Source organism: Vanellus vanellus (assembly GCF_965231255.1).
Source record: "Vanellus vanellus genome assembly, chromosome: 5".
In the NCBI taxonomy this organism is placed as follows: Eukaryota; Metazoa; Chordata; class Aves; order Charadriiformes; family Charadriidae; genus Vanellus; species Vanellus vanellus.
In genome coordinates, this window is record NC_138910.1 from 54,323,357 (window position 1) to 54,349,005 (window position 25,649).

Genomic DNA, 25,649 nt, shown 5'->3' on the forward strand with positions numbered 1-25,649 from the left:
TTCCTGGAACTGAATGGGTAAATGCATTGAGTAATGCAGTGTGTTATTCCTAATTGTTTTCTTCTTTTCAGATAACCAAATTAGGTTTGTAAAATCAGCATTGTGGTACCACGGCTATGGCAGGCTAGAACTCTATCGGCTCCCCTCTGACGGCTCAGCGGGTAGTCGGGAGCTGCTGCTGGCATTTTCGTGGCTGCTGCACAGAATCAGCCTCTTGGAGCAGCTTTTGGCTCGGAACAGAGTAAAGACTGGCGATGAAACCTCTGTGTGCACGGTGAGCATGTTTGTGTCCTTCCACCTTACCTGTCCACAAGTGATGTTCTGTGACAGCAGCTGTGTTGCTGCTAGAGTGTAGCGTGCGGTATCTTGCTATCTTTATGAATAAATGCCTTATTCCAGCTTTAAAAAAAATTAAAAGGATCCAGCATCTGGAACCTGTTTTCTTTGCCTTCTCTAAACTTTCTGTGTGCAGGTGATTTTGGTTCCTTCTCTTTCTCAAACTCCCACCCGTGCTTGAATTCCCTGCTTTTTTCCAGTGTAGGTGAGAGCAGTACGGAGGAGTGCACGTAAGTGAATTTGATCTCTCCGCTTCTGAGCGGTGCTACAGTGTAGGCAAACAGGTTTTCTGTGAATGCCGGGTATGTTGACATTGGGTAGAGCAAGTAATGCTAAAGCAAATAGCACTTTTTAAAAACATCAAGATCTCAAATGGCAGCTACTTCTCTTGGGGTAATTAATGACCTTGTAGCCTCCTTGAGAGCACAGTGGGGTATGTTGTTGTTTCTATCAGTAAAAAGATGTTAGCACATAGGAAGCCTGCTGTGAAGTAAGCTAAGGATAGCTGTATGTCTGCTTTAGCTGTCATATGTATAGGTGATCAAAAGAAAAAAAATAAAAAGGGCAAAAAACCTCACAAAACCACAGCCTAATAATATTTGGTAATACTGCTTTTAAAATCCATTCCTTGCATTTAAGACCGTGTGCACACATATTGCTCTGGAAAATAGAGTGAGAAGCTCAGGAGAGAAGATGAGGGTTTTTACCATGTTTATATCTTGTTTGTTGCAAATAAACTGTCCCTGCTGTTAACACAACAGATCACACAGGCTGAATATAAACCAATCAGTGCAATGCATTAGTGTGGCTGAGGCCTCTCTAGGTGGTTGTGAATTTTAAGTCATTTTCATCTGGTCAGGCGTTAATTACTGGTTAGTTTGGTTCAAAATTACAGGCTCACAGAATTGTGTCATTTTTTGGCAAAGGAGATGGTAGGTCAGAAACCCTACCTGCTGATATTTTGTAATGTCTAAGACCTTGTCTTCATGGTCATGTATATGTGTTCCCCTAGACTGCAGGCTGCCTGTTTTTTTAGAAACTTTCTAGGGGATAGCAAAGCAAGAGTTTGGAAAGCTATGATATAGATAACAGCATCTTTGGAAGGAAAACACTTGTACAAATGGATGACAGCTCAAGAGGGAGAGTCACGTTTGTAACAATGTTATTAACAGTATTTTGAGAAAATGGACCACTCTTCCTACACTACAGTTGTTTGCTGCACAGAATAGAGAGCACAAGAGGCTGCACTTTGTGCACTGGATGTGCGTGGTGGTGCCCTCCGGTGATGTGAAGGCTGCCTTGAGACTTTAGGAAAAACACACTTCTGGAGAACTTTTTACTTTGTGCTTCTATTTCTTGTATTTTCTTGTGTGGTAGCAGATTATTTTTTGTGTCCTTAATTTCTATTACAAAAGAGTGGCGAGTGAAGTGTAGCAGCAACATGAATTCAGGAAATGGGGCAGCGCCTATGTTATTTTCTCTTAAGGTCTTAAGTTTTGCTTTTTCCAGAAAGAGATGAAAGAACTATGGTAATACAGTGTTATCTCTTATGGCCACACAGAGGCACACTAAGAAATCTATTGCTGTGCCTTTCACTGCAATTCTAACCTGCTTTACCTGTGTTTCTCAAAAAGCATGGAGTACCTTTCATGGTTTTACCCAATAACTGTCCCAAACAGTGTTTGGTAAGGTTTGCAAGTCTGGAATTTTTCTTTTCAATAGGCCAGACAAAAATTTTATAGACTGGGAGTTGGAGTTGGCATATGAATGCTGTTAATACAACGAGCTTTACAATGTTTCTTGTTTGGTGTTCATCTAGCAAGTTGTCATACTCCAATAAAATAATGTCCATGCAAAAAAAGATACAATGTAGTTACAGCAGAGAATGTATAAATAGTGTGTTTTGTGATTCTGCATCACAAGAAAGTTGAACGGCATTGTGAGGGACAGGTCTTATATTTTATTTGATCAACTAGGCATTACAAAACCAATAAATTCAACCAGTAAGACCCAACCAAATTAAGATTTACGAATGCACAGTTAAGGAAGTAAGGAGGTAATGGTGAGTGTGAAGGAGAAGGTAGGTGGGTCGCACACCTCATTTTGATTAAGTCATCAACTCCTCGTAAATCACTCATGAAAGCCTGTTGTTTGCTGCATGAGTGTGATAGTTTTCTTATTGTTATATATTGTTATTTGATAACTGTTGTTATTTTATGGGTTACCTTCGTGTGGCAAAGTCTACTCATCGGTCAGATAGCGTTCAACAATGTAGCCCCTAAAATCATAGGAAGAAAGGAAGAAGGCGAGGGTGTTAGTTTGATACCTGACATCTTGTGAGTTTAAAGTACAACTTGAACAATTGAAGTGCTGGAATTTCGACTCTGGGAATGTTAAATACCAGGCATTTGTGATACTTAAGCTGAAGTGTTGGAAGATGTGTAACAAATTGTAAAGGCATTGCTAAACATGCCAGAGATGTAACATGCCAGTCATAATTCTCTTCTATTTAAGTAAATTGAAGGAAAAAGGTAAAAAAAAAAAAAAAAAAAAAAAAAAAAAAGCTTCTCTAGAGAAAGATCTGTCTCAAAAAAAGAAGAAAGAAAATGAAGTGCTCTTTAAAAACAGCTGAAATTCTCAGCTGAGAAGTGAGAAGGAGCTTAAAATCTTCCATGGCATGGAGTCATTTTTTAAAAAAATTATTATAAACAGTTGAAAATATTTTTCTGAAATGAAAATGTTGCAAAACAAAAATCCATGAAATAGTATTTGGTTCAGTGCATTGCTGAATTCTGTGCCAAAATCAGCAAAGCATGAAAGCCAGCACTTGCAAAGCACATCTGATGGTCTACTGGTGAGACTAAATGTGAAGAAAATCCTTACCCTTTGTCTTCATCTAAAAAAATGGAGCTTCAAGAACTGTAGGCATAGCTGTAGTTCAAACATATTCATGTGGTTTGCTTTTAAAACTTTGACTGAAAAGTGGACATGATCTCTTCTATGAAGAAGAGAGAAAGCAGCTAATCCCTAAATTAAGGGTGCAATCGTGTTCTGACTATTCTTTCAGCCTAAGTTTGAAACAAAACCTAGAGCCTGCTAAATTGCTGATAATATGCCAAATACCCAACATATCAAGGGCCAATTAAATTAATTCCTTTTATTTCATTTCAGATTACCATTCTCTGGCCTTTTCTTCTTTGCAGTTCCTTAGCAACACAGTTTTCTTCCCCGGCAAATTGAACGCTTCCATCAGCTCTAAAGGATTTCAGGCCGGTTATTTATAGAGGGACAAGGGTATTCGTGACACATGATGGACATGGAGCTCAGCCGCTGCAAGGAATTCATAATCTTAAGATCCTGAGCTGGGGAAGGCTTCCACAAGCTTAATTTAACATGCCCTTACATCTTCAGACTCAAAAGTTAAGTGATTCCTAAAATTATAAACCAAACAGTGGTGAAAGCATGGTGAAAGGGTGTTAAGGTGGTAGGAGGTAGTGCTTAATGTGGCTAATGTAATGAAAAAATAATCTTGAGGTAGTTGTTGGTAAGGTCGGGTATGGTTAGTAGCCTAGGATGCTTATATGGGTTGTCTGCTTTTGTGATAGGTAGGAAAATTCTTGAGGGCAGCTTGTCTTGTGTGGCCTCCAGCTTTACTTCACTCCTGAGCCAGGGCACTGCCTGCCTGCTGCTGGATGCCCCAACGAGCAGGACTGAAGGAGCCACTACCCCCCAGACTTCCACCCGTGGCTCTCTTCCAGTATATGGAGTTTATCAACTGAGGGGAAGTGACAGTTAAAAGAGCTGACTGGAGCCCGTGTTGCTGAGCAGGAGAAACAGGAGAGGAAAGAAGGGCTCGATGGTGAATGTCACATTCTAGTACCTGGCTGCTGTAGTCCCAATCCATTCTGGGAATTTAGTGTGCTGATCTGTCAGGAGGTTGGTGACTCCAGAGGCGGTAAGTTAAAGTTCAAACCTTGCATTGGTCAACACTTAAAAAAAAAAAAAAATCACTAATTCTATTACATCTATAAAGACTTAAGTACAATCTGAACCGGAGGTTCACATCGATTTACAGAAGCATCTACTTGGGAATTTTTGCCTGTTGTTATTGCCTTAAAGCACTGGGCGATTAACTGATGGACATTGTCTTCAAGGGCTTTTTACACCCCTGTGGACTTCTGTCTCAAATATGTACTGTTGTGATGTCCGTTTTAACATCCTTTCTTGCTTTGGTGATCATGTACGTGCAGATTATTCTCAAGTGCCATTCATTGATTCCTATTTACACATGAAAATCCTAGAGTACAAAACACATCTGTAGGTGAAACACTGTCATTCACTGAACCTGTAAGGGGAGTTCTCATATTTTCTCTGTTTCTGAGAAGCAGATAATTGTTTGATATAAACCCGCCATTTTAGCACATTCAGTATTTGATTTAATTTTTTTTGGCCTTGCTTTTTAAATTTTAGTGATATCATCACAGCTTCCTCCAAATCTGTGATGGCTTATTCAGATAATAGCAGTACTCTGTGAGCATGTATTCTTTCTCTTTCCAGGGAGGAATACTGCCTGCACTGGTATTATTTCTACAGCTGAAATTAATCTATCTGTGCCCCATAATTTAATTATGTGTGGAGGCTGTTGAGTTTTTTAGATGGTGGTAGTGATGTTATATCCCTCATTATCACCAGGATATGTTGTACAAACACTGGTTCTTGGTTCCACTAATTCTCTCTGCTTGCTTCTTGCCCTCTGAGTGAAATTGGATGCCCCTCCCCTTTTGGGAATTTATAGTAATCAACAAATAGAGCTATTATGGCTATTATAGTTGGAATTCATGCGTGTCTGTCTAGCATGCCAAAGTGAACTCAGTTTAATTACTTCTGGTGGGGAAAAATGAAACTAAACATGCCTTCTGACTCTTAGGTTTGCAATTTGATTAATCTTTTGTTTGTCACGGTCCAGCTTGGCTCACCGGCTATTTCCAATATAGTGTAAGGCTTATGCTTGGTCTAATCTTGCTGTTGAAATGCCCTTCTCTTATAGAAATCTTGACCGTCACTGCTGTTCCACAAACCATGTTATTAGAGGAAAGTGTTAACGTAGCAGCTAAGCTTGATGTTCCCCCCAGCAGAAAATCAGGAAACCTTTGGCACTAGTGTCAGTAAATATAAATTTTCTGGGTGTTTTTCCCCTCTTCACCTATTCCAGTGGGGGCGGAGGAGGGAATTTTATTAACCTATTGATTCTGACTCAGAAGCATAATTACTTTCCAGATCTTTATGGGCTATATTAGTCTGTCAGCTTTCATTTTTTGATTTCCCTCCCTTATTCCCTGTGCTTGCACTTCTATTCTCTTTGTCCTCCTGTCTTCCTAGTAACTCTAACCATTTATCTTTTTGCCCTTTTTCTGCCACTATTGTTGCCATACTCAGTAGCTGCTAAGGAACGCTTTTTTAAAAGCTGTCCCTGAAACCTGAACAGAGGGCACAGGATCCCTAAAGTTTCTCCTGCAGAATTTCCCTCGCCTCATTTTTGCCAGCAAGCAGTGCTGCTTTGCTCACAGCAGCCTGATATGTTTGGGGTGTGCTGTACCCCTCTCCATGCCTCCTCTGCTGGGGTAGGCACCGTGGCCGGACCTTTGCAGCTCGCTAGGCTCCTGTGTGGCTGACAAGTCTATTGTAGAACTCTCGTTGCACTGCTACCCACCCTGTAAAGGCTTCTACCAGAAACTAAAGGAGAAAAATGCTTGAATTTTGCTTTTCTGCCTTTTGTACTTTTTAGAGTCACTTCCAGAATAGGTAACTATTGAACCCTGAAGTGTTAATTTTTGTGTTTAGTTACTGATATTGCCTGGAGGCTTAAACATATTTTGTGGTTAGAGGTGATTAAGTTAGGAATAAGTTTTTGCCATGCAAGAACTGGAGCATGTTTCAGTTTGGACTCTTGAAATACGTGTATATGTGTGTGTGTGTTAAAGCACAAGTTACAGGTGATACGTGTATATGTGTGTGTGTGTTAAAGCACAAGTTACAGGTGATACCTGAAATTGTCTCCCTTTTGTTCTGCATGTGCACATGTACATGCTGTTCCTTCTGATCTTTTGTGTTTTTTTTTTTTTTTTTTAATTCCATGCTTCGGACATCTCATGGAACCTTTTTTCCAATGAAAACCAAATTTCCGGTGTGCACTGAAAAATGTGGGGTTAATAACATTTATTTTTGCCTGACACAGTGAATACACTTTTAAGAAGGGTTTTTTTTTGGTCTTTTTGAGACAGCATGTCAAGGTAAAATGCCCTAAAAGAGGAGTCTGAAAAGATCAGAAAGGCTTATAATTTATTGAATCTGCTGTTTGTCTGGTAATGTCTGAATAAACGCAAAATGTCTTGAACCTGATGTTACAGCTGATGCGTTCTGGATGGGGTTCTAACAACAGGCTCAAGTGTGAACTTTCACATGAGGAGAGGAAGATGAAGACTGGTGTGGAAGGCTTAGCATGGTCCTACTGGTGCTCAGCTGAAATCCTGCATGGGGAGTTCCTTACTTGTCTGTTGGGGAAACCGAGGGATTTCAAGATGTTTCAGTGCCTCTCCTGCCCTCCAGTGTCGGGGATCAGCCAGTGCCTTCAGTACCTTCTGATTATCTTTGCTCTATGGCCTTATGATTTAAATGAGAACATCCTCTGCTTTTTATGTCCCACTTTAAATGATCAGAGTTTAACTCTCATTGGAGGACCTTTTGAAATTAAGCACTTTTTCCTCAGGAGGACAAAAGGAGCATGCAAAGAAGGGCATGGCAGGCCACCTACACAGGACAGAGCTCTGCCTCTCCTCTCCAGGACAGTAACTGTTTCTTCTCCTGTTGGCCTCTTGCTCCAGATTTGCTGCTGATGCAGCATGCTGCATATTTCTCTCTTTGCTGGTCCCCCCCCCGTCCAGCAGTTTGCCACGGTAGAGCAAAATGGACATGGGCAATCAGGGCTGCAGCGCAAGGCATCATCTGCATTGCATTTCTTGAGCCCCGCAAAATACAGTGCTCTGTGAGTTAAGGTCTGCCCTGCCACGTGTTTGTTTTAGTATATTTGGTTTCCACATTTTGTCTGAATACACGATGCAGTGAGCTTTGGGATTTAAATGTTATTTTAAAAGTTCGCCGTACCCTCCACCTTGCAGCTCCAAAGATTGAGCAATGCTGCTGTGCTCTGTTAAAGGCATAGTGCTTTTGCTCTATTGCAGAGCTCTTAAGTAACCTCCTGAATGAGTGAAGAGGGATGGGATAAGGGACTGACTTGCTCTAGTGCCTCGGGCCTGTGGCTACTGCCAGACAGGCTTGTTTGAACACGGCAGGAATGGATAGGAACTGTGTTTGCATTTTCTGTCTTCCCTCAGCAGCTTTTCTTTTTCACTCTTTGCCAATCAGGTACTAGCAGAGGTCTTCGGAGTGCTGTTGTGTGTAGTAATTTGTACAGAAGGCATTGAAATTTAAAAGCTAAAAGGCCTTGCGCAAACATCGGACTTTACCTTTTTTTTTTTTTTTTAATTGCTGAATGTGCTATGAGCATAACTTCTGTGTTGTGAGCGCTTATGTTTATGGAAAGCATTCTTCTGTGCAAATTTCTGGATATTTAATTGGTGTATGCATCGTGTGGGAGTGGGTTCTTGTACGCACGGCAAGATAGATGGTATATCTAATCTGGATCCTACCTTGTCTGGAGGAAATCCAATTAGTGTTGTTGATGGTGCTGTTAATGAAAATAGTGTTGTCCCTTTCACATTCATCTGTTTGAATTGTTCCTTTTCACATTTTCCCCTCCTGCAGATAGATATATGGCTGTATTAATTAGGAAAGCATGTCTGATACTGTTATTTCTGGCTATGGTGTTTAATTTTTAAAAAAATTACACTCCGTTTAAAGATCTGTAATTACACAGGTTAACATATGTTATGTCACATCAAAACCGTTGCCTGAATTATGAGCGGTTCAAAATGAGCGCTCGGTAAAAGCTGCAGAAGCACTTTATTAGCTTGATTTATGTGATTGCTTTGCCGTTCCCGAGTCCTGCAGCGAGGGATCTAGATATGCTCCTTCCCACCTTTGTGATACCAGGCTGCGTGCTTAGTGTAGTTAAGATTTGAGTAGTACTTAAGAGTAAATAGTTTCTCTCTAGGCCCAGATTAACTCAGGCGAAAGTGAGTAGTGGGGTGGGAGCAAGCATGAGTGGTTTTAACTGGCAGGTGCTTTATTTTGCTCTGCTCAAGGATTAATGTCAAGGAGTTGACTTAATGCATATATCCATGGGTTAAACGTGTTATCCATGTTCCAGTAGGGCTACTTATCCACAGGAAGAGAAGCAAGCTGTTTGCTGGCTGTCCAAATATGGATGCAGAGAGCTGATCCTTGGAGGGATTTGGAAGATGTCCGGGGAAAAGCCACAGCGCTCCGGGGCTGAACTGGCGGCCGCCGGGGTCCGTCCTTTACCGACAGGTGGCAGCTCCTTGTCACAAAAGAGCATCTCCTGGGAAACTAGCCCTGCCATCGCCTCTCTTTTACAGCAATGCAGGCAGCATAGGCCTTTTCATTTCCTTTGTGTGTACAGGGCATTGTAAATTTGTTAAGGTAAAAATTTATAAGCTTTAAGATAACTATAAGAAATGGGGAAGTACAGAAAGTGTAGCAGTATGATGAAGTTGCACAACAAAGGGTTCTCTTTGCAGTACTGCTTGTGGCACATTGCAAGATCTCCATGGAATCTGCGAGGAATTTTGCTTTCAAACAATTTTTGGAGTTTGTTTAATTCAAAGTGCACGACGAACAGAGCAAGGTCAACTGCATGCCAGGTCACTGAAATCTTCAAATGGAGGAAGTAGTGCAAAAAATGCTTCCTTCTCACGTGTTTACAAACACACTGATGCTTATGGTGTTCTTTGATGAACTATTTATATGATGAAGTACTTGTTTAATTTATCTCCATCCACTGTTGGTAGAGCTGCTTTCTGATTTCCAATAACGCGGGATTGCTTTGTATTTCAAACCAAAAAGAAAAGCTTTATTTCTGCTTTAAAAGTTGAAACTTCTTAATCTTTAATTTCTCTCTAAGCAAGTTGCGTGCAAGTTGTTTGCTCAGATGTACGGAACGGGAATGAAAATTGATATATCACCATGTCTTTTTCACACCTTCCTTTCTCCCACCCCTTATTCTTTTCCTCTAAGTACTTCCCTATCGGATGGCTTTTTTCAGTTCAGTGTTTAGTGAATCTGCCTTGTCTGCTCAGAGTACTTCTGCCAGGAGAATTGTGTTGGGTTTTTTTGCACTTCCTGCATTGTCTAACCACAAGTCCATTCACGCGTTTTGAGAATGATCTGGCATCTTTTTTCATAACAATTGGACTTGAAATAGCCCGGGGAGGAATGTTTAGAGCAAAATTCGTGTGGTGTTGGGGACTGAATTCTAGGCTGCCTTGCAAAAATTTTAAATATATGCTCTTAAGACATAAACTGTGTTTAGCTCTGATTAAGCCAGAGATGTACTTATGAGCTTGGGGTAGGTTTTGTAGTTTCTGAGCTACTTTAGTTAGGATGGCGATGCGTGGTATCCTGAATTGTGTATTTATTATGGGGCTTAGCTGGTTATTTGCCTGGATCTTTTACCACAGGAGAGCTGGGTTTAAGTTCTGCGTCAGTGCAGGCAGGGCGAGAGTTTAGGAATTGGTGCAAAGAGAGTTCATGTAAATATATGCATGGCACCTTCATCAGGCTTGTGCTTGCTTTTCTGAGTCTTGCCAATAAATGGATATCGAGATCTTCTAACAGCAGTACTTTGAGCTTTTAGGATACAAAGGCTCATTTGGGGTGAGTTACAGCGGGAGTGGAATTGAGGGGCTTCATTCTAGTTTCTGCTTAATTTATGCCAATGACAGCTGCTCTGGTGAGTCCACACAGTCCAGTTTGACAAGACCAGCTCCGATATCGCCAGTGTAATGGGAAAAGACTGACACTGCCATAAGGGTATCGATACGGGTTGATGTGGCTTTTGTACTGCACCAGTCTGTAGCTGGAGTCCATGCGCCTCCCCTTCTCTGAAACAGAATCAAATAGAAACATTAATTGCAGCAAATAGTTTACAAGCAAAAAGCTTTTCTGGTAAGTGGCTATGAAATGATCTCTTCCAGAGCTCGTGTGGAGCATTCCAAGTGTGAGGAGGCCATTGAGAGCCCTGGGTAGTCGTATTTGCTGTTCTCTTTATGACTCTGGCTAAATAATATGTCCTTCTGTATCTCAGAAGTGAATGTAGGTGTGTACCTGTATTGCTGTATAGATTAGATAAATTCACAGTGATATTTGAAGCAAAGGCTCTAACTTGGGCTGGTATTTTAGTGATTTTTCTCCCACTGGGAGAGCAGTAAATAGTCCTAGATTGTAAAGATGGGACTGGAAATTGAGGTCACGGTATAATATGCAAGACCTTTTTTTTTTTTTTTTTTACCTTGTTTACTTTATGCCAGGCTAAGTATTTCATAGCAAAAGTAAATTTTTTGTGCAGTTTGTGAAATAAATAATAGAGAGATCCTGTTAAAAAATGCATTGGCTGGCTTCCTTATTTTAATATTAATAAGGCAGGTTGCTACAATAAAATTAGCTCTGCATGGTGTTTGTCACTGTACTGCCAAAGCAATAGAGTCTAATGCCATTCCTTCCTGAAATGAATCCCCAGGAGAGCAGTATTTGTGCCGTTCTGAAATCTCTAACCAGGGAAGTTGGAATTGAACTGTAAATTATGGAAAATGCAGATTTTAATCTGGGAGTCCCAAGTCTGTCTTTGGCCTTGCAGCTTTCTGGCTGCTTATGTGAAGTGTTTTAATGTTGTTTATACATGCATTTTCTCTGCTGTAGTGACAGATATCCAATTGCTTGACTCATCATGGTTTTGGACAACTTGTTAATCATATAGGTATGGTTTCATAATCCAGAAACCTCTCCTGGTGGGGGCAAGACAGTCTGAACCATGAAGGTACTTACTTAGGACTGCAGCACCCTAGGACACAGTGCCTTTTGACTTAGGGGCAAGGAAAAAGAGGAAAAAGAGTGACATTGCAGTTGGAGCAAAGGAGATACTGTCTTTTTTTTTTTTTTTTTTTTTTTTTTTTAAAGATGAATCTGTGCCTTTAAAAGGAAAAGCCCTTTACCAACCCTGTGCCTCTGTGATTTATAGCCTGCGTTTTTCTGAGCCACAGAGCAAAGGGAAAAAAACTTGTAAACTTGATACATTTTGTTATGTGACCAGAACAGCATTTTTGTCCTTATAAATAATATGAACACTCATTGTATTAGAGGCCCTGCCAGCTCAGGTGATATTTAGATTAAAACAAGCATCAGGGGGTTATTTGATCACAGTTATAGATACACTCCTGCTGAAATCTGCATTTTAGGCAAGATTAAACTCTCTTCATTTTACAGTTTGCATTTTTAGTTTAGGATCCAAATTGGAATTACATTCAAGTTTTGCCTGCCAACTGAATCTTTATAAGATTTTATTGAACGTGGAAGTCTGTGAAGCAGGGAAGCACATATGTTTAAATACGATCAAGGTCTATGGGTCCAAATATCTGCTTAAGTGTTTTCTTGAAAACAGTCATGTTTGAAGTAGGCTTTTTAAATTTCCACTTCAAAGAAATGTCTTGAGAATCCAACAACTGGGAGACACTTTCTTAGCTGGTGAACATGTGTTCTGAATAACCAGGCCTTTGCAGTTCTGCATTATTTCTACTACTTATGATATGGTCTAGTAAAAAAATTTGGAATTATGGATTGTGTTTATTGTATGTACTTTCTATAGACTGGATGAAGTTGACAGCTCAGCCTTACTTTAAGTAAGTGCTTTACTGGCATCAGAAGCAAAACAACCCATGTTTTCCTCCCTTTTTAATTTGCAATCTGCAGGAGTCTTAGCTGAAGACAGAGAGATCTGTTTGTAAATGTGAATGATCTCTTTGTGCAAGAGGCTGGGGGAGGTGGAATTCCCTTCATGTTCCTTGGTGTTGTGGTTTAGGCCAAATTGGCTGCTGGGGACCTGGGGTACCGAAGATGAGACTGACAGATGGTCCCCTCTACCCCTCTTCAAAGAGAGAGGCAGAGGAGGGAAAAAGAGACTTAGGAGTTTAGAAGGAACTAAACTACTTTAATGAACTATTAATAATAAAATAAAAGGAAATAATGAAATGTATACAAAACCGTATCAACCTCCCAAGATGACAGTCACATCACCGGCTGGCACTGGGGCAGTCCCAGGCTGGACTCAGTGACGGACGGGAACTGGATTCAGGATCTGGATTCAGGATTGGGATCACAGGCAGACGAACAGACAGAGTCCTCTTCAGACGTCGGCCATTGAAGGAAGAGCGCTGACCCTTTGATCCCTCAGCTTTTATACTGAGCATGAGGCAGATGGGATGGAATACCCTGTTGGTCAGTTTTGGGTCACCTGTCCTGTCTGCTCCTCCCCGCAGGTGGGACCCCACTACACTTTTCCGCTTCTGACCCTCCAATGGGGCAAATAACAAAGTTGGTTGGCCTTGGCTGTTACAGCAATAAGTATAAGCAAGAGCCTCTCTGCATACCATGCCTGGGCATCAGCTATAAACATTGGTCTTATCGCTCTGATAAAGCAAACATTGTCTGCAAGGTGAAAGCAAACTGTGGCCTTTTTCTCTATTCCTTTAGCAGCAGAGTGCAGGCCACTGTTTGCTTTCACCTACAATATGCTGTTAATGTCAGTGGTTAGAAGAGGCTTAGCTAAGAAGCAAAGTTACTGAACAAAATTGGTCTTCAAACCGGGACACTTGGGAAAGAGATAGGACAGAAATGTCTTGCTTGCTTTATGCCATTAGCCAAGGAGAAATTTCATCCAGAAGGTGAAGGTGGTGGTGGTTGGTGTTGTATTTGCTTCGGGGTTTTTTTTGTTTGTTTGTTTTGTTTTGTTTTTGCAGCAGAAGGAAAGTGGGACAAGGTGAACAAAAGGAAACTCTTAGCTTCTCCCTTCTTTCCAAATTACTCTAGAGAAAGGCAAAACAAGGCAAGACAGGTGGTGCAACTGTAGCTGGGAGTGCCTCTGTGGACTCCTGGCCAAGGTGAGCTGGATGATTGTTTCTTTTCCTCTATCCTGCAAGAAGGGAAATGCTGGATGGAGAAAAGAAAATGTCTGCACAGCCCCACAATTTTGTCCCTGTATAAGGCATTGATTTACAAAATGGGGCCACCAAATACAGCTTGCAGCAATTTTGGGAAGGCACTGGAGGAGCTAAGTCTGTTTTTTATGTTCTTTGACTTATTAGAATCTAGTCAAAATGTGGTTTTTCCCATCTGGGTAAAGAAGCTGTCTCCGGAACACTGTGTCTTCCTGGGTACGGAAAATGAAAGATGGGAGAGGAGATGGCTCACCACGTCATAGCTGAGAAGCTGATATTTGTTCCAGACTTCAGTACTTGTTTAGGCTGTTCCCAGTCCTGTATTCTAAAAGATTACAATTTCTCTCTACTGCTGGAACTTACTTCCTTTTTTGGGCATTTTTTTTTCCTCTGGCCTATTTGCCTTGTACGTTCTTCACTGCTGAATGATTTGAAAGTGTTGAAGCTAACTTAAAACGTTTTGATATTCTCTTTGGCTTTTAGTGTGAAGATGATCTGCCTAACAGCCAGAAAGGCACAACTGAAATAGCACCTGAGTATGGGCTAGAAGACAGAATAGATGTTCGATACCTTCAGTGGTTAAATGGGAGGCTGAGGTTCCAGTGGCGGAGTTTGCATGCTCAGCACCAAGAGCAATGCAAACTTTTGCACAAGGTAAATGATTCTTCTAACTCACGATGGCATTGTTTATTATTTAAAAGCCTTGTCAGCTAGTGCTAAACGTAGAAATTATTCTTGTTTGCTAGTTCTGCATTTTCTGTAGATAAGAGTGAATTACTCTAAATATAAATAGCTCCACCTTTCCCCACTGGGGGAGAACCATGAGAAAATAAAGTATGTACAGCGTTCATGAGGTTACAATTGTTGTATAAAAGTCTCTCTTGCAGGTTGGCACATTAATCACTTCCATGACCATATGCTGTCTCCATTTTTCTCAGAAAATGGCCTGTAGAAGCAAGACAGAGCCTTCTGGTCCCACAGACAAGAAGTGATTCAGAACTATAAGCTCATCGGAAATGTGGATTTGAAATATTAGGCATGGATATTGGAAATAATAGCAGCAAAATAAAATGCAATTTCCCTTTTGGAAGTACTAGGGAACACCTGAGCAGAACCCCAAATCTACCTGCTTTTAAATCAGGAATCAATAGTGGTCTCTACATTGCTAAGATTCCAGTTCTGTTCCCATTTATGAATAGTGTTTATATGCTGGTCTGAAAATCACAGACATCTGGGAGCATCATGTCTGCTTAGGATGGAAACAGCCTGCAGTCCCAAAGTTGACAGTGATGGTGACTGCAGAGACAAATTTAAAAAGAATGGTTCTAAAGATAGTCCTAAAAGTTATTCAGTAATGTTTTCATTAGGCCCCCTTTCTCCATTCATATCTTTTCAAGTAACTTATATGGAACCACTTGGTATTATACCCAGAACCTTCACAGAAAACCTTTTGAGGCTAAGAACAGTTTTGAGAAATTTCTCCTCAAAGAACAACATTTATCAGAAAGTTGTCAGAATCAGGACAAGAGGGTTTTGAATGAAGGTGCCTTGGTTTTAATCCTGTGTCTGACAGAGCAATGCTCAAAACTATAATGAGGTTACATTTTGTTCTTTACATGAATTGATTGCTAGGGAAGATGTCTGATTGACAGCCCTAGGGAAAAATCAGGTGCTGTGTGTGCAGCATCCAAAATAACCTTTTGCTTTTTTTGCCCACTGCAACTGTGCTTTTCTGATCTGGGAACGAAGATAGTAATTCACCGTAAGTGCAGGTGCAGTCCTCGGCTTTTGCGCTGAGGTTACAGACAGTGATGCTATTGGGAGAGGTGCCTTACTGATATAAAACTCAAATGAAATGATTGGCATCTTCGCCCCTTGATAAGCTACCTCTATTTAAGGTATGCTGATTTTTATAGTAGGTGAAGCAAATGTCTCCATAACTCATCATCAGTTCTGCGATTTATGTAGTACTTGGCAGTACCAAATCATTAGGCAGCTTCAGTACCTCAGCTTGCAGTTAATGAGACCAAGGAAGAATTAAGAGCAGGTTGAACCGGGGGCCTTGAGTACAAACGTAGATACTCTCAGTGGTCCAGGTCAGACACTGAAATGATGAAGAGATGTGCTGATTGGGCAACATGCCAAACGTGTTGATAGGGGAGGTGATGACCTCCTGTGGGGATTTTACTTTGAAATAAACTTGGACTTCTTTTTCTCCTGTGGCTACCCAAGGAAAAATGTTTGCTAAAGTTAGGACTGTTACAGTCAGACAAATCTAAGAGACAGGTTAGTTATGCTGCAGTTTCCTGGACCACGATTTCCAGAATCTGGAAGAATAAGCAGAAGGGAGAATGTTTCTCTGTTCATCCAGTTTCCCGAAGCTGCCATTACTGCCTTCTCCAACAGTCACCACTGGACTAAATTGAAAGCAATAAGGGGTGCTGGTGATGATTCTTACGATCAGATTATGTCCTGCAGTGTATGTAGAGGGCTGCCATCATGGATGTATACACAGGAGGATAGACTGGAGCCCAGCTCCTGCATATGTGATCACACACTGATATGTGTGCTCAATACATATGTGCAACTGTGGGAGTTCTGTTCAGAGCTGTAATAAAGTGCAGTGCTCTGATTTATATTTTAGTCTGAATTAAAAGCAGAAAAATTGAAAGGTAAAAGTGACTTTGGAAGGGACTTCGTTACAGTGCCACATTAATGTTAACTTTTACGGTAACACAAAATATAACATACAATTTAACAACTACATAAACAATAATTGTTATTTCCTGACACTTTATAGAGAAATTTTGGCTGTGGTACTGCAATAATTTTAAAACTTTTAAACTAGTCTGCTCTGTGTTAGAAGACTGAGCTGACCCACTATGACCTCTGTATGACCTGCTGCTTTTCTCATATAAACCACAAACACAGTATGCAAAAGGCTAATGAGTGTTATGTTTTTTAATTATGCTGACAGATTTACAGAGGGCTTTCTCTACAAAATGATAATTATGGCTTTTACTCGCTCTGTTTAATAACTTAACAGGTTATGTATCTCAACTGCGGAACAGTCTTATTTACTGCTGATCACGAGCTATAATTTTTGCCAAGTAGTGGCGACACTTCCACAGATTTCATTCTGACTCACATGGCTCTAAAATACCATATTCTGTATTTGGGGCTTTCTGAGAAAAACACATCACAGTTGGAAAATATGTTCTTATTCAGGAGATGACTGCTTTTCCACTCTATTTTTTAAGTATGGATATCGCTACTGGAAGTAAGAATTATACATAGAGGATCCAGCAAGAGGCTACCAACATAGTCAAGGACTAGCTGAGTTGGGCATGACCTCTGAGAAGAGGTTGAGGGAGTCGGGCTTGTTTGCTCTGATGGAGAGGAGGCTGAGGGAGAGGTCACCTAATAACTACTCACCAAGTAGCTGAAAGCAGCTAAAAAGGTGGATCCATGGTCTTCTCAGCAGTACCAGAGGACAAAGGGGAAGAGGTCACTGATTATAGCTTGGAAGGTTCAGGCATATCAGAAAAATCTTCTCTGGGATGATGGGCAGCATTGGAGCAGGTCACCAGAGACGCTGAGGTCTCCATCCTTGGATGTTTCCAAGACTCGTATATACAAAGCCACAAACTGATGTTGGCGATAGTCCTTGTTAGAGCAGGAGGTAGGACTAAAGACCTCCAAAGGTCTTTTCCATTTCTATGATTTTGTGGAAAAAATTTTGAATCGCTTGGGTGATCAGGGACATGTACTTTCAGGTTAGAAGTGATGACTCATGTCTTAATGAAACAGTACTGCACTGCCTGAAGAAAGGGAAAGAGAGTGGTAGGAGGGAGATATGAGGGAGAAACAGACAAAAATTAATGGCTGTTCTTTCTCTAAAGCACACAAATGATAACTGAAACTGATTGCTCTGTGCCCTATCTACGTTGTCCTGCCCGCAGCCACTCAAGGTTGATGGTATGAAGTTCTGTAGTAACCAGTGTAGGTTACTGGAGAGGGAAGCCTCCCTGGAGCTACAGCCGGCCATGTGTTGGGAATTGCTTGTTCGGTGGTCTGACTGGATGTTCTTCTTTGCTAGTTCTTCTGATGAGCTGCTTTTCAGCGACTTCAGCTCCCAGAAGGCATGTTGAAGCTTACAGACACACACATGTCCTGCTGTAGGAGGAAGACTTCCTCAGGGAAATCTTAACTGAGGAATTTTGCAGCCTGAGGCTATGAGCTGTTGAATAACATTATAATGGTTTCTCAGCACGGACAGGTTGGTCTGCTTTGAAAGTATAATATAGTAATACCATTATAATTCCTTCAAAATTCTCAGTGGTACATATTTACCTGATACACCTTCAAATATATGGAAGCGTGAAGGATAAATTACCATGTTAAGGCATGCCTCTTGGTTCCTTCTATTCTGGTTTTTCCTTTTTCTGTGAAGTGCTGGAGGAATATCTGTCTGCCTGGTTTTTGATCCCTTTTGAATTCATAGGGGAAAGCAGTTGGTTTTACTTAGGCTTTGAATTACCGCTTTGCCTTAAAAGACGTGAATGAGAAGCCTTGCATGGTTTCAGAAAAACAGGTAGGAGCCTGTGCAGTTTAAAACTGGCATCGTTTTTTGGGCCTGTTACGTGTACTGTGCCACAATTGGCATGTGAACAGAAATAGCAGAACAAGTGAGTTTCTGCAAAACTGATGGATTTCCCGTGGGTATTTTCAGCTGTCCTCCATCCACTGAAGACCAAGATAGAAATCACACTTGAAATAGGGGAAGGTTAGGTCAGGTTCAGAGGTGAATTTTGTTAAGCAGGTGTATGTCTGATTTGGTAGACTATGGATATAAGATAGTGGGACTAAAATTATGTTAAATGGAAATCTTGATGCTAGAAGGAGAGTTTAACATAATTGGCATTATCAGATCATGGTAAAATTACAATAATGGTTGTAATATGCTTGGAAACTGTAAAAGCACAGTTATATCCCGTCAGTCAGAATGCAGAGCAGCACTGGGAAATACCTCCTATGAATAGAGTGGTTTCTTGTGCCTCCTCTAAGAAAACCGATATAAAATAAGGTATATTGCAGTGGATTGGATTGGTCGTATCTATATATCTGATGTTTTAGTAAAAGAGTAAAGGGACAAGGACAAAGTCTCGATCTCTGAATAACAGAGGGCAGAGACTGGTGCTGGGCGATTACCTCATTGTCAGTAATTTATGAGTGAGCTAAACTGCAATTGTTAGATGCGTCTGTATCTTGGCATGAAGAATCTATCATGTTACTCTGTAAATTACTACATTGGTTAATTATATCTTTTTATCTTTTTTTTTTGGTCTTGAGATATTTGGTTTGAAAATCTTTGTTTTTTCCTAAAGTGAATCTGCCATTAGATCTCAGTAGGCATTCTTTAATGCAGTAGAAGTTTTTCATCTCATGCAAGTGTGTGGGAACTATGAACAAGCCCCCTTTTCATCTTCTCTTAGGTGAATTAGGCAAGCTGATCTCCCTGCAGGGTATCTAAGCTCAAGGGCGTTTAGGAATTGGTACTGGGAACTCCCCAGAAGTGGTGCTCAGTGGGGGACTGTGCCTGTACTCTCATGCCAAGGGGAGTGTATGGTTAAATCAGACCTGCCTCCTCCTCAGTCCATCCTGGTGCCATGCACCAACAGCTACACGTGCACTGTCTCTCACCCTCTCACCTGCTGCTTTTACCTTGGTACTGTTTCCCTTCTTAAGCCTTCTTTCATCTTCAGTATGTTGCGGTTATCAATAACAGATTGTAAAAGTGAAAATACAAATACTGGATTATTCCACTTACAAATACCGGATTATTCAAGTATCCATCTAGTCTGGTCTCAGGGGGACACCTTATTCCTCTGTTGTTACAGCTTTAGAGTATTTGATTTGAGCTTAAGCCAGTGATGCCGCAGCAACATACTTTTGAAGAGGGGCTGAAATTTATCCCTGATGCTGGAGGCCCAAAGGTTTGGCAGCCAGAGTTACGCAAGAATGCAGCAGGGAGAGGAGTGGCAAGTAGAAAGGAAGAACATTGTGTGGGGAGGTGCTTTTTTATTTTTAAACTCGCATAGCTCTGCACATGTGACAGATGGTTGTCACCAGAAGTGAGTTTTGGGAAAGGAACGCTAAAATATTCTGAAGTTTCAGGGAAGGGTTGATAATTACCCAGTGCCTGTCAACTTTAAAATAGTTGTCAATACCCAAGTGTATGATAAAGTTCATATTAGAATAAAGGAAGAAAAGCAGGAAACCTTCTCTGTCTTCTGGCAGAAATATTAATGAAATATGAGCGATTGTCTGACAAATGTGCACTGCTATCTTGTTTGGCAGCTGCAGTTATTACAGTAACAAAGGGATCAGCTCTGAATAGGAGGAATTGCTTTTTATTGTTCCCTTGACTAACTTGGGAAGCTTCTTCACCAAGTAATTGATGATACCATCACCAGCGCAGCTGGGACAAGGTCCCAGTAAGCGAAAGCCAACAATATATAGCAGCAAAAGAGAAACTTACTGTAACTAGGTAGCATTTTCTGCTTTAAAGGAAGAAATCAAAAATTAGGCTGAGGCTATCCTTTACCTCTGTTAAGACTTCTGCTATCTGTATAAATGGTTTTTCCTTTTATGCTATGCACAAAAGCCCGTGTTGTGTAAGGAAAAAGACACTAAGACAGGATGAAGAGAGAAATCTTTCCATTTTACTGTGGCGGCAGCAATAGCAATTCCTGCCTGTGGTTCTGGTAGCAATACCAGATGGACCATTTTGTGAGATGATTGTGGTGCGTGATCATCACTTCCTGCAGGCTGTTTTAAAAAGATCTGTTGTTTTGGTGGTCATAGTTACATTTGTGCTTGTCCATTGGGAATGGGCTTGTAACCACTGTTTTACATGACCATTTCAAGCCGTGCAGCCCTTAGACGGTAGCTAATGATGTTGTTAATGATCCAGTCCTCATACTGACAAATATCTTTTAATTTAATCTATTCCAGATCCACTTATTCACTAGAGGCTCTCATATGGACCAGATCCTCGGACATTTTTCTGTCACAGAAACAGATCTCATTAGACAACCGGAGAACTACAAGCAGGTAATGCTGCTTCTGTAATTCTTGGGCGCTTAGTATGCTTTACACAAACATTGTTCAGCAGAAGACTGCACTCCCTGTAACATGTTTTTAACTTGGTTTCCAACAGAAATAAGGGCTTATATATTGAATTGTCAATTTCCTCACTTACAACTTGTATTCAACAAATGGTTTCTTCCAGTTCGATAGAACATAGACACAAAGGTATTAGGCTAAGTTTTGTAAAAACTGGTAGGCCAGGAGGGGAGAGAGGCTTGACTGAAAGTGCCACTGAAGAAAAGGCTTGTAGAATAAAACATTCCAGATCAGTTGGCTGACTGCTGTTGCATGCTACCAGTAACCACATCTGGACCAGCCAGGCAGAGTGTCTGCCAGTGATCCTGCCTGAGTGGGTTGCCAGTGAGAACATGGAGAGATCTGATTTATCTCTCCAGGAGAAGCAAAGCACATCTGATGCTAGCATTCATTAGTTGTAGAAATTATATAAGTTGACTGCCTTTTTGGATGGTAGTAAGTGACGTTTTTTTTTTCTTCAGAAATATTTTAGAAGCACAGAATGGCTGAGGTTGGAAGGGACCTCTGGAGGTCACTTGGTCCTAGCCCCCTCTTCAAGCAGAGTTACCTATAGCCCATGATCATGTCCAGATAGCTTTTGAATATCTGTAAGGACGGAGACTCTGCAGCTTCTCTGGGTGACCTGCTCCATGCTCAGTCATCCTCGCAGTAAAAAAGCGTTCGCTTATATTTTCAGACAGAACGGCTGAGGACACAATATTTATCCTAGTGTACTGGTTTACCCTTAATTATATATTTCTGCTGCTCACAAATACTCAGTTATCATAGATGTTTCAGTTTATTATTTGGAGTAGTACAATTCACTTTTTTAATACAATACATTTGTTTTACAAATCAGTTTGTAAAATTTCTATGTGAAACTGAACCAAGATCGGAACTTTAAGCTCAGCCCTAACAAAATCAATATTTGGCAAATTTCTGCAGTGTGTCCAAATCTGTTTACTCAAAGAAGATATTCTTTCTGCTGCTACCTTAAGAACAGAAGTGGATGTTGTAAATACTGCGCACAAAGAAATTCAGAAAAGTAGATTTGAAGGTGGGAGATAGTCTTATGTTCAAACCCCCTAAAATGCAGAATTTCATTACTGAGCATTCCTTGGAGAGAACGGTTCACGTCCAGCCTCTTGATGAGGTTCAGCTGTTTAGGACATTTTCCTGGAAAATTATTGTTGTTCTAGAGCAAATGGCTAAGTCAGCTTGAGACTTACTCATTTCTGCTTCACAGTTCCCCTCCTATTGTTTGCTCAGCAGCTTAGAACACACAGCAGCGCAGTCCTCTGAAGCCTGTACTTTATAGTCTTCCAGAGCTTAGCAAATGTCCAGAAAGGTCTGGTAAGCTGATACTAGAAACTTCCAGCTGTGTAGAGGGACTTTCCAACTACCTTTTTCCAAAGCCTTGCCCTGAATATGTCACTGATCTGTAACAGTAAAGCATAATGATACTCTAATAAAGCCTATTTGGTTTTGTTTGTGCTGTTAATGAATCGTTCCAGGATTTTTTTCTTGCATGCTTCTCCTCTTCCTTGGATGTCTGTTTCAGGTGTGCTGTTCAGTGGAGGTTCAGGATAAAATGGAAAAAATCTTTTTGTATTTTAAACGTTGTGGTTAGGTAAAGTGCTATAGTCAAGAAGGTTTAGTGGGCAGCTATGTTGCTTGGTTAAAATCTGTGGAGGCTTCATTCCACCTTTTCCAGGCTTAAACAGCAAATACGTGAAACAAGGGACACCCCTTTAAAACAATTGTGATCACTGAGAAGGCCAGAAGAAGGGTGGCAGAAGATGTTTTCTTCAACTAAACTATGAGTGGCCGCAGTCTCCATCCAGTTTCTGGGCTGTAACAGGCACAATCCCAAACAGGCTTCAGCTCCAGTGCATGTGTGTTGTAAATTCTATTCTTATGCCACTCACTGCTTGGATTGGTGCAAAATTGGAATTGTTTGTCAGCATAATCAGTAGTGAAATTCTTAACCTCTTGAAGCTCTCGAACCTGTTCAAGAAAAGGGGTTCCTCTAAGCTGTTCTCTTGTGCCCGGTTCTAAAATAAAGAGGAAAAATGGTAGGAAATCATCACTACACTTCAGCATACGTATTTTTGAACGACTTAAAATTCTTATTGTCATCATTTGAGCAACTTCTGTAGTTTTTGTCTCCCCTTACCCTTATTTCCCAAAAGCAACTTCTAGAAGTCACATGCTCAGTGTGTATGAATAGCCCAATATAACAAGGTTGTATGGACTTGAAAAGGCAAGGCTGTTTCAAGTGTTAGTTTTCCAGATGGATACAATACTCAGTATGCAAAGTGATGCTTCTTAGGAAAATGGCATAAAAATCCTCTAATTTTTAAATATCTTGATAAGATTAAATAAATTATGCATATTTGAATAGCTTGGTTTTCAAATATTGGTGCAGATGGCAGCACTCTGCCAAATGTTTTTTTCCAAAAACTGTGAAATAATTTTTTCTTTTTAAGTAATGTGACATTTCTGTTAATGTTACCTCGAATAACCACCTGCTGCATGGATCAATAAAAAGAGCAAGCACGTCAATATGTCTTACTGTAATGCACCCGGGTTGGTGGATGGTGTTATGAATTCCTTCTCATGTTAGTCATCCTTCAAAGGATAGAAATGCAAAGTGGATTGAAGTGTCAAAAATTAGTTATCACAGAAAGGACATTGGGCTGTTTTTATTGAAGCCTAGAGTTAACTTCCATCAAAAATATCCTGAGAGATAAGTTGCTCTGACCTGTAATAAAACAAGATGTTTAGTCTGACAGGAAAAGTGTGATAGGATACATATAGCTGTGAAGTTAAATAACAGTTTAGGAAACGGAAAAATCATGCTACTCCTTTTCTATAGAAGTTGCACATTAACTTGCTTAAAATGTTCTTCCCTTGGATTTCTGACTATAAAACTCTTTTAGTGCTTTTATGTACAGGGATCTTACTGGACATTATTATTCTTTTATCATCATAAATGTCTTTGTCAGATTCATAGAGCTGGAAGTTTTCCAAGTGTAATAGTTTTAATTATGTTTTTCTCTAGTGAGGCATGATCAAAATTCCAACTTTTCCTGCGGTTGGGCTTGGCTGTGGTTATATAGAATCATAGAATGGCTGGGGTTGGAAGGGACCTTTAACATCATCAAGTCCAACCATTAACCTACCCTGACAAAACCACTTCTAAACCACATCTAGCCTTTTTTTAAACACCTCCAGGGATGGCGAATCCACCACCTCCCTGGGCAGTCTATTCCAATTTTTAATAACCCTTTCAGTGAAAAAATGTTTCCTAATATCCAATCTAAACGTCGTCTGACATAACTTGAACCCATTTCCTCTCGTCCTATCACTTGTCACCAGGGGGAAGAGGTCAGACCCCACCTCTCTACAACCTCCTCCCAGTTCCCTCAGTCATTCCTCATAAGATTTGTCCTCCAGACCCCTCACCAGCTTTGTAGCCCTTCTCTGGACGCACTCCAACACCTCAACATCCTTCTTGTAGTGAAGGGCCCAAAACTGAACACAGTACTTGAAGTGGGGTTACCAGTACAGGGGGATGATCGCTTCCCTAGTCCTGCTCACCACACTATTCCTGATACAGGCCAGGATGCTGTTGGCCTTCTTGGCCACCTGGACACACTGCTGGCTCATATTCAGCTGGCTGTCTGCCAGCACCCCCAGGTCCTTTTCTGCCGGGTAGTTTTCCAGCCACTTCGCCCCAATCCTGTAGCGCTGCATGGGGTTGTTGTGACCCATGTGCAGGACTCGGTGCGTGGCTGTGGCTTGCAGGTCACTGCTGTGTTTAGTTCCTGTGGTGCCCAGGGGTGTCAGTGAATGGGAGGTGACGTTATTTCAGCTGGTGTTAAATTTCCAGTTTAAGTATGTGTGCACGCTCATGTTAGCTCTTGCCCTCTATGGGTATGTCCTTTCTTTCCCAAGATCCTGTCATGTCTTTTTGAGCACTCCCTGTCTTGCAGGGCGTTGCATGAGAAATACGCTGGTGGTCCTTTTCTCGGCAGAAGCGCCTCAGTCAGTGGTGATGGTTATGGAGCCATTTGCCTGCTAGGCCGTGCTACAGCATGCAAATTGGGGACAATTAAGAGCGTGGCAGCATGCAACAGCCTGTGCATTGCTAGGAGTGTGGATGGTCATTGTGTCTTTTCTTGAAAACCTCTTGATATATCACCTAAAGTGTGCTAGAACGTAGTCTAGTGCATCTTGAATGTCTTGTTTCAGTATGTTTTCCAAACTGTATCGGTACTGTTTGCTTTTAAACAGTTCTTCAGTGTGACCCAGAGGGCTGCTGTTATTTGCCAGCCTGAAATATCTCGGGGCAGAAATGGAGTTCTGGTCTCTGGCACTGCGGCTAAAATAGTTTGGAAATGTACTGGGGAGAGCACGCGGATGTGGCTAAGGGTTGGTAACATCTGCCCCAAAATCTTCAGAGCAGTATAGTCTATCTGTGAGGAGGCAGTCACATTCCTGTTGCGACTGTGAGGACAATGGTTGTGATGTGAGACCGACTGGGTAGTTTTTCATCATCGTGAGCATAATATAATCCCATTCTTGTCTATGAAGCCCGTTTACCTTAATTCTGCATTGCAGTGTGACCAGTTCTGATGTTTTACCTTGATCTCAGAAAATGTATGTTGCACTTCACAGTCATTAAATTAACGTTCTCATCAGATCGTTACCACACAGAGATCAATGAACTCTGAAGCAGAGCAGCCCAGTCCTTCAGTTTCTTCTGTCTCTTATACTGTTTTATACATGGAATTAATCTTGCTGGTTTTGTGATTAGCAGAGATTAAAAGTTGTAGTCAGAACTCAGGTCATTGGTACAATGCTGGCAGTGCTCGAGTGATCATTGAAATTGTAATGAGTAAAGATGACACCTTTAAATGCCAGTAGATCAATTTACTGAGTGTGACAGCAAATAAA

General features: G+C 41.0%; 1 protein-coding gene across 1 annotated transcript in view; it reads left to right on the forward strand.

Moving 5' to 3' along the window:
- The window catches only part of TEDC1 (tubulin epsilon and delta complex 1), a gene marked incomplete at its 5' end in the record, with an annotated part of 80,693 nt that overhangs the window by 9,683 nt on the left and 45,361 nt on the right, over positions 1-25,649 (forward strand). The window contains 3 exons of the mRNA XM_082484474.1: positions 72-274; positions 14,004-14,174; positions 20,538-20,636. Of these exons, the coding sequence (XP_082340600.1) occupies positions 72-274; positions 14,004-14,174; positions 20,538-20,636 (473 nt within the window). The remainder of the gene's footprint in view (positions 1-71; positions 275-14,003; positions 14,175-20,537; positions 20,637-25,649) is intronic.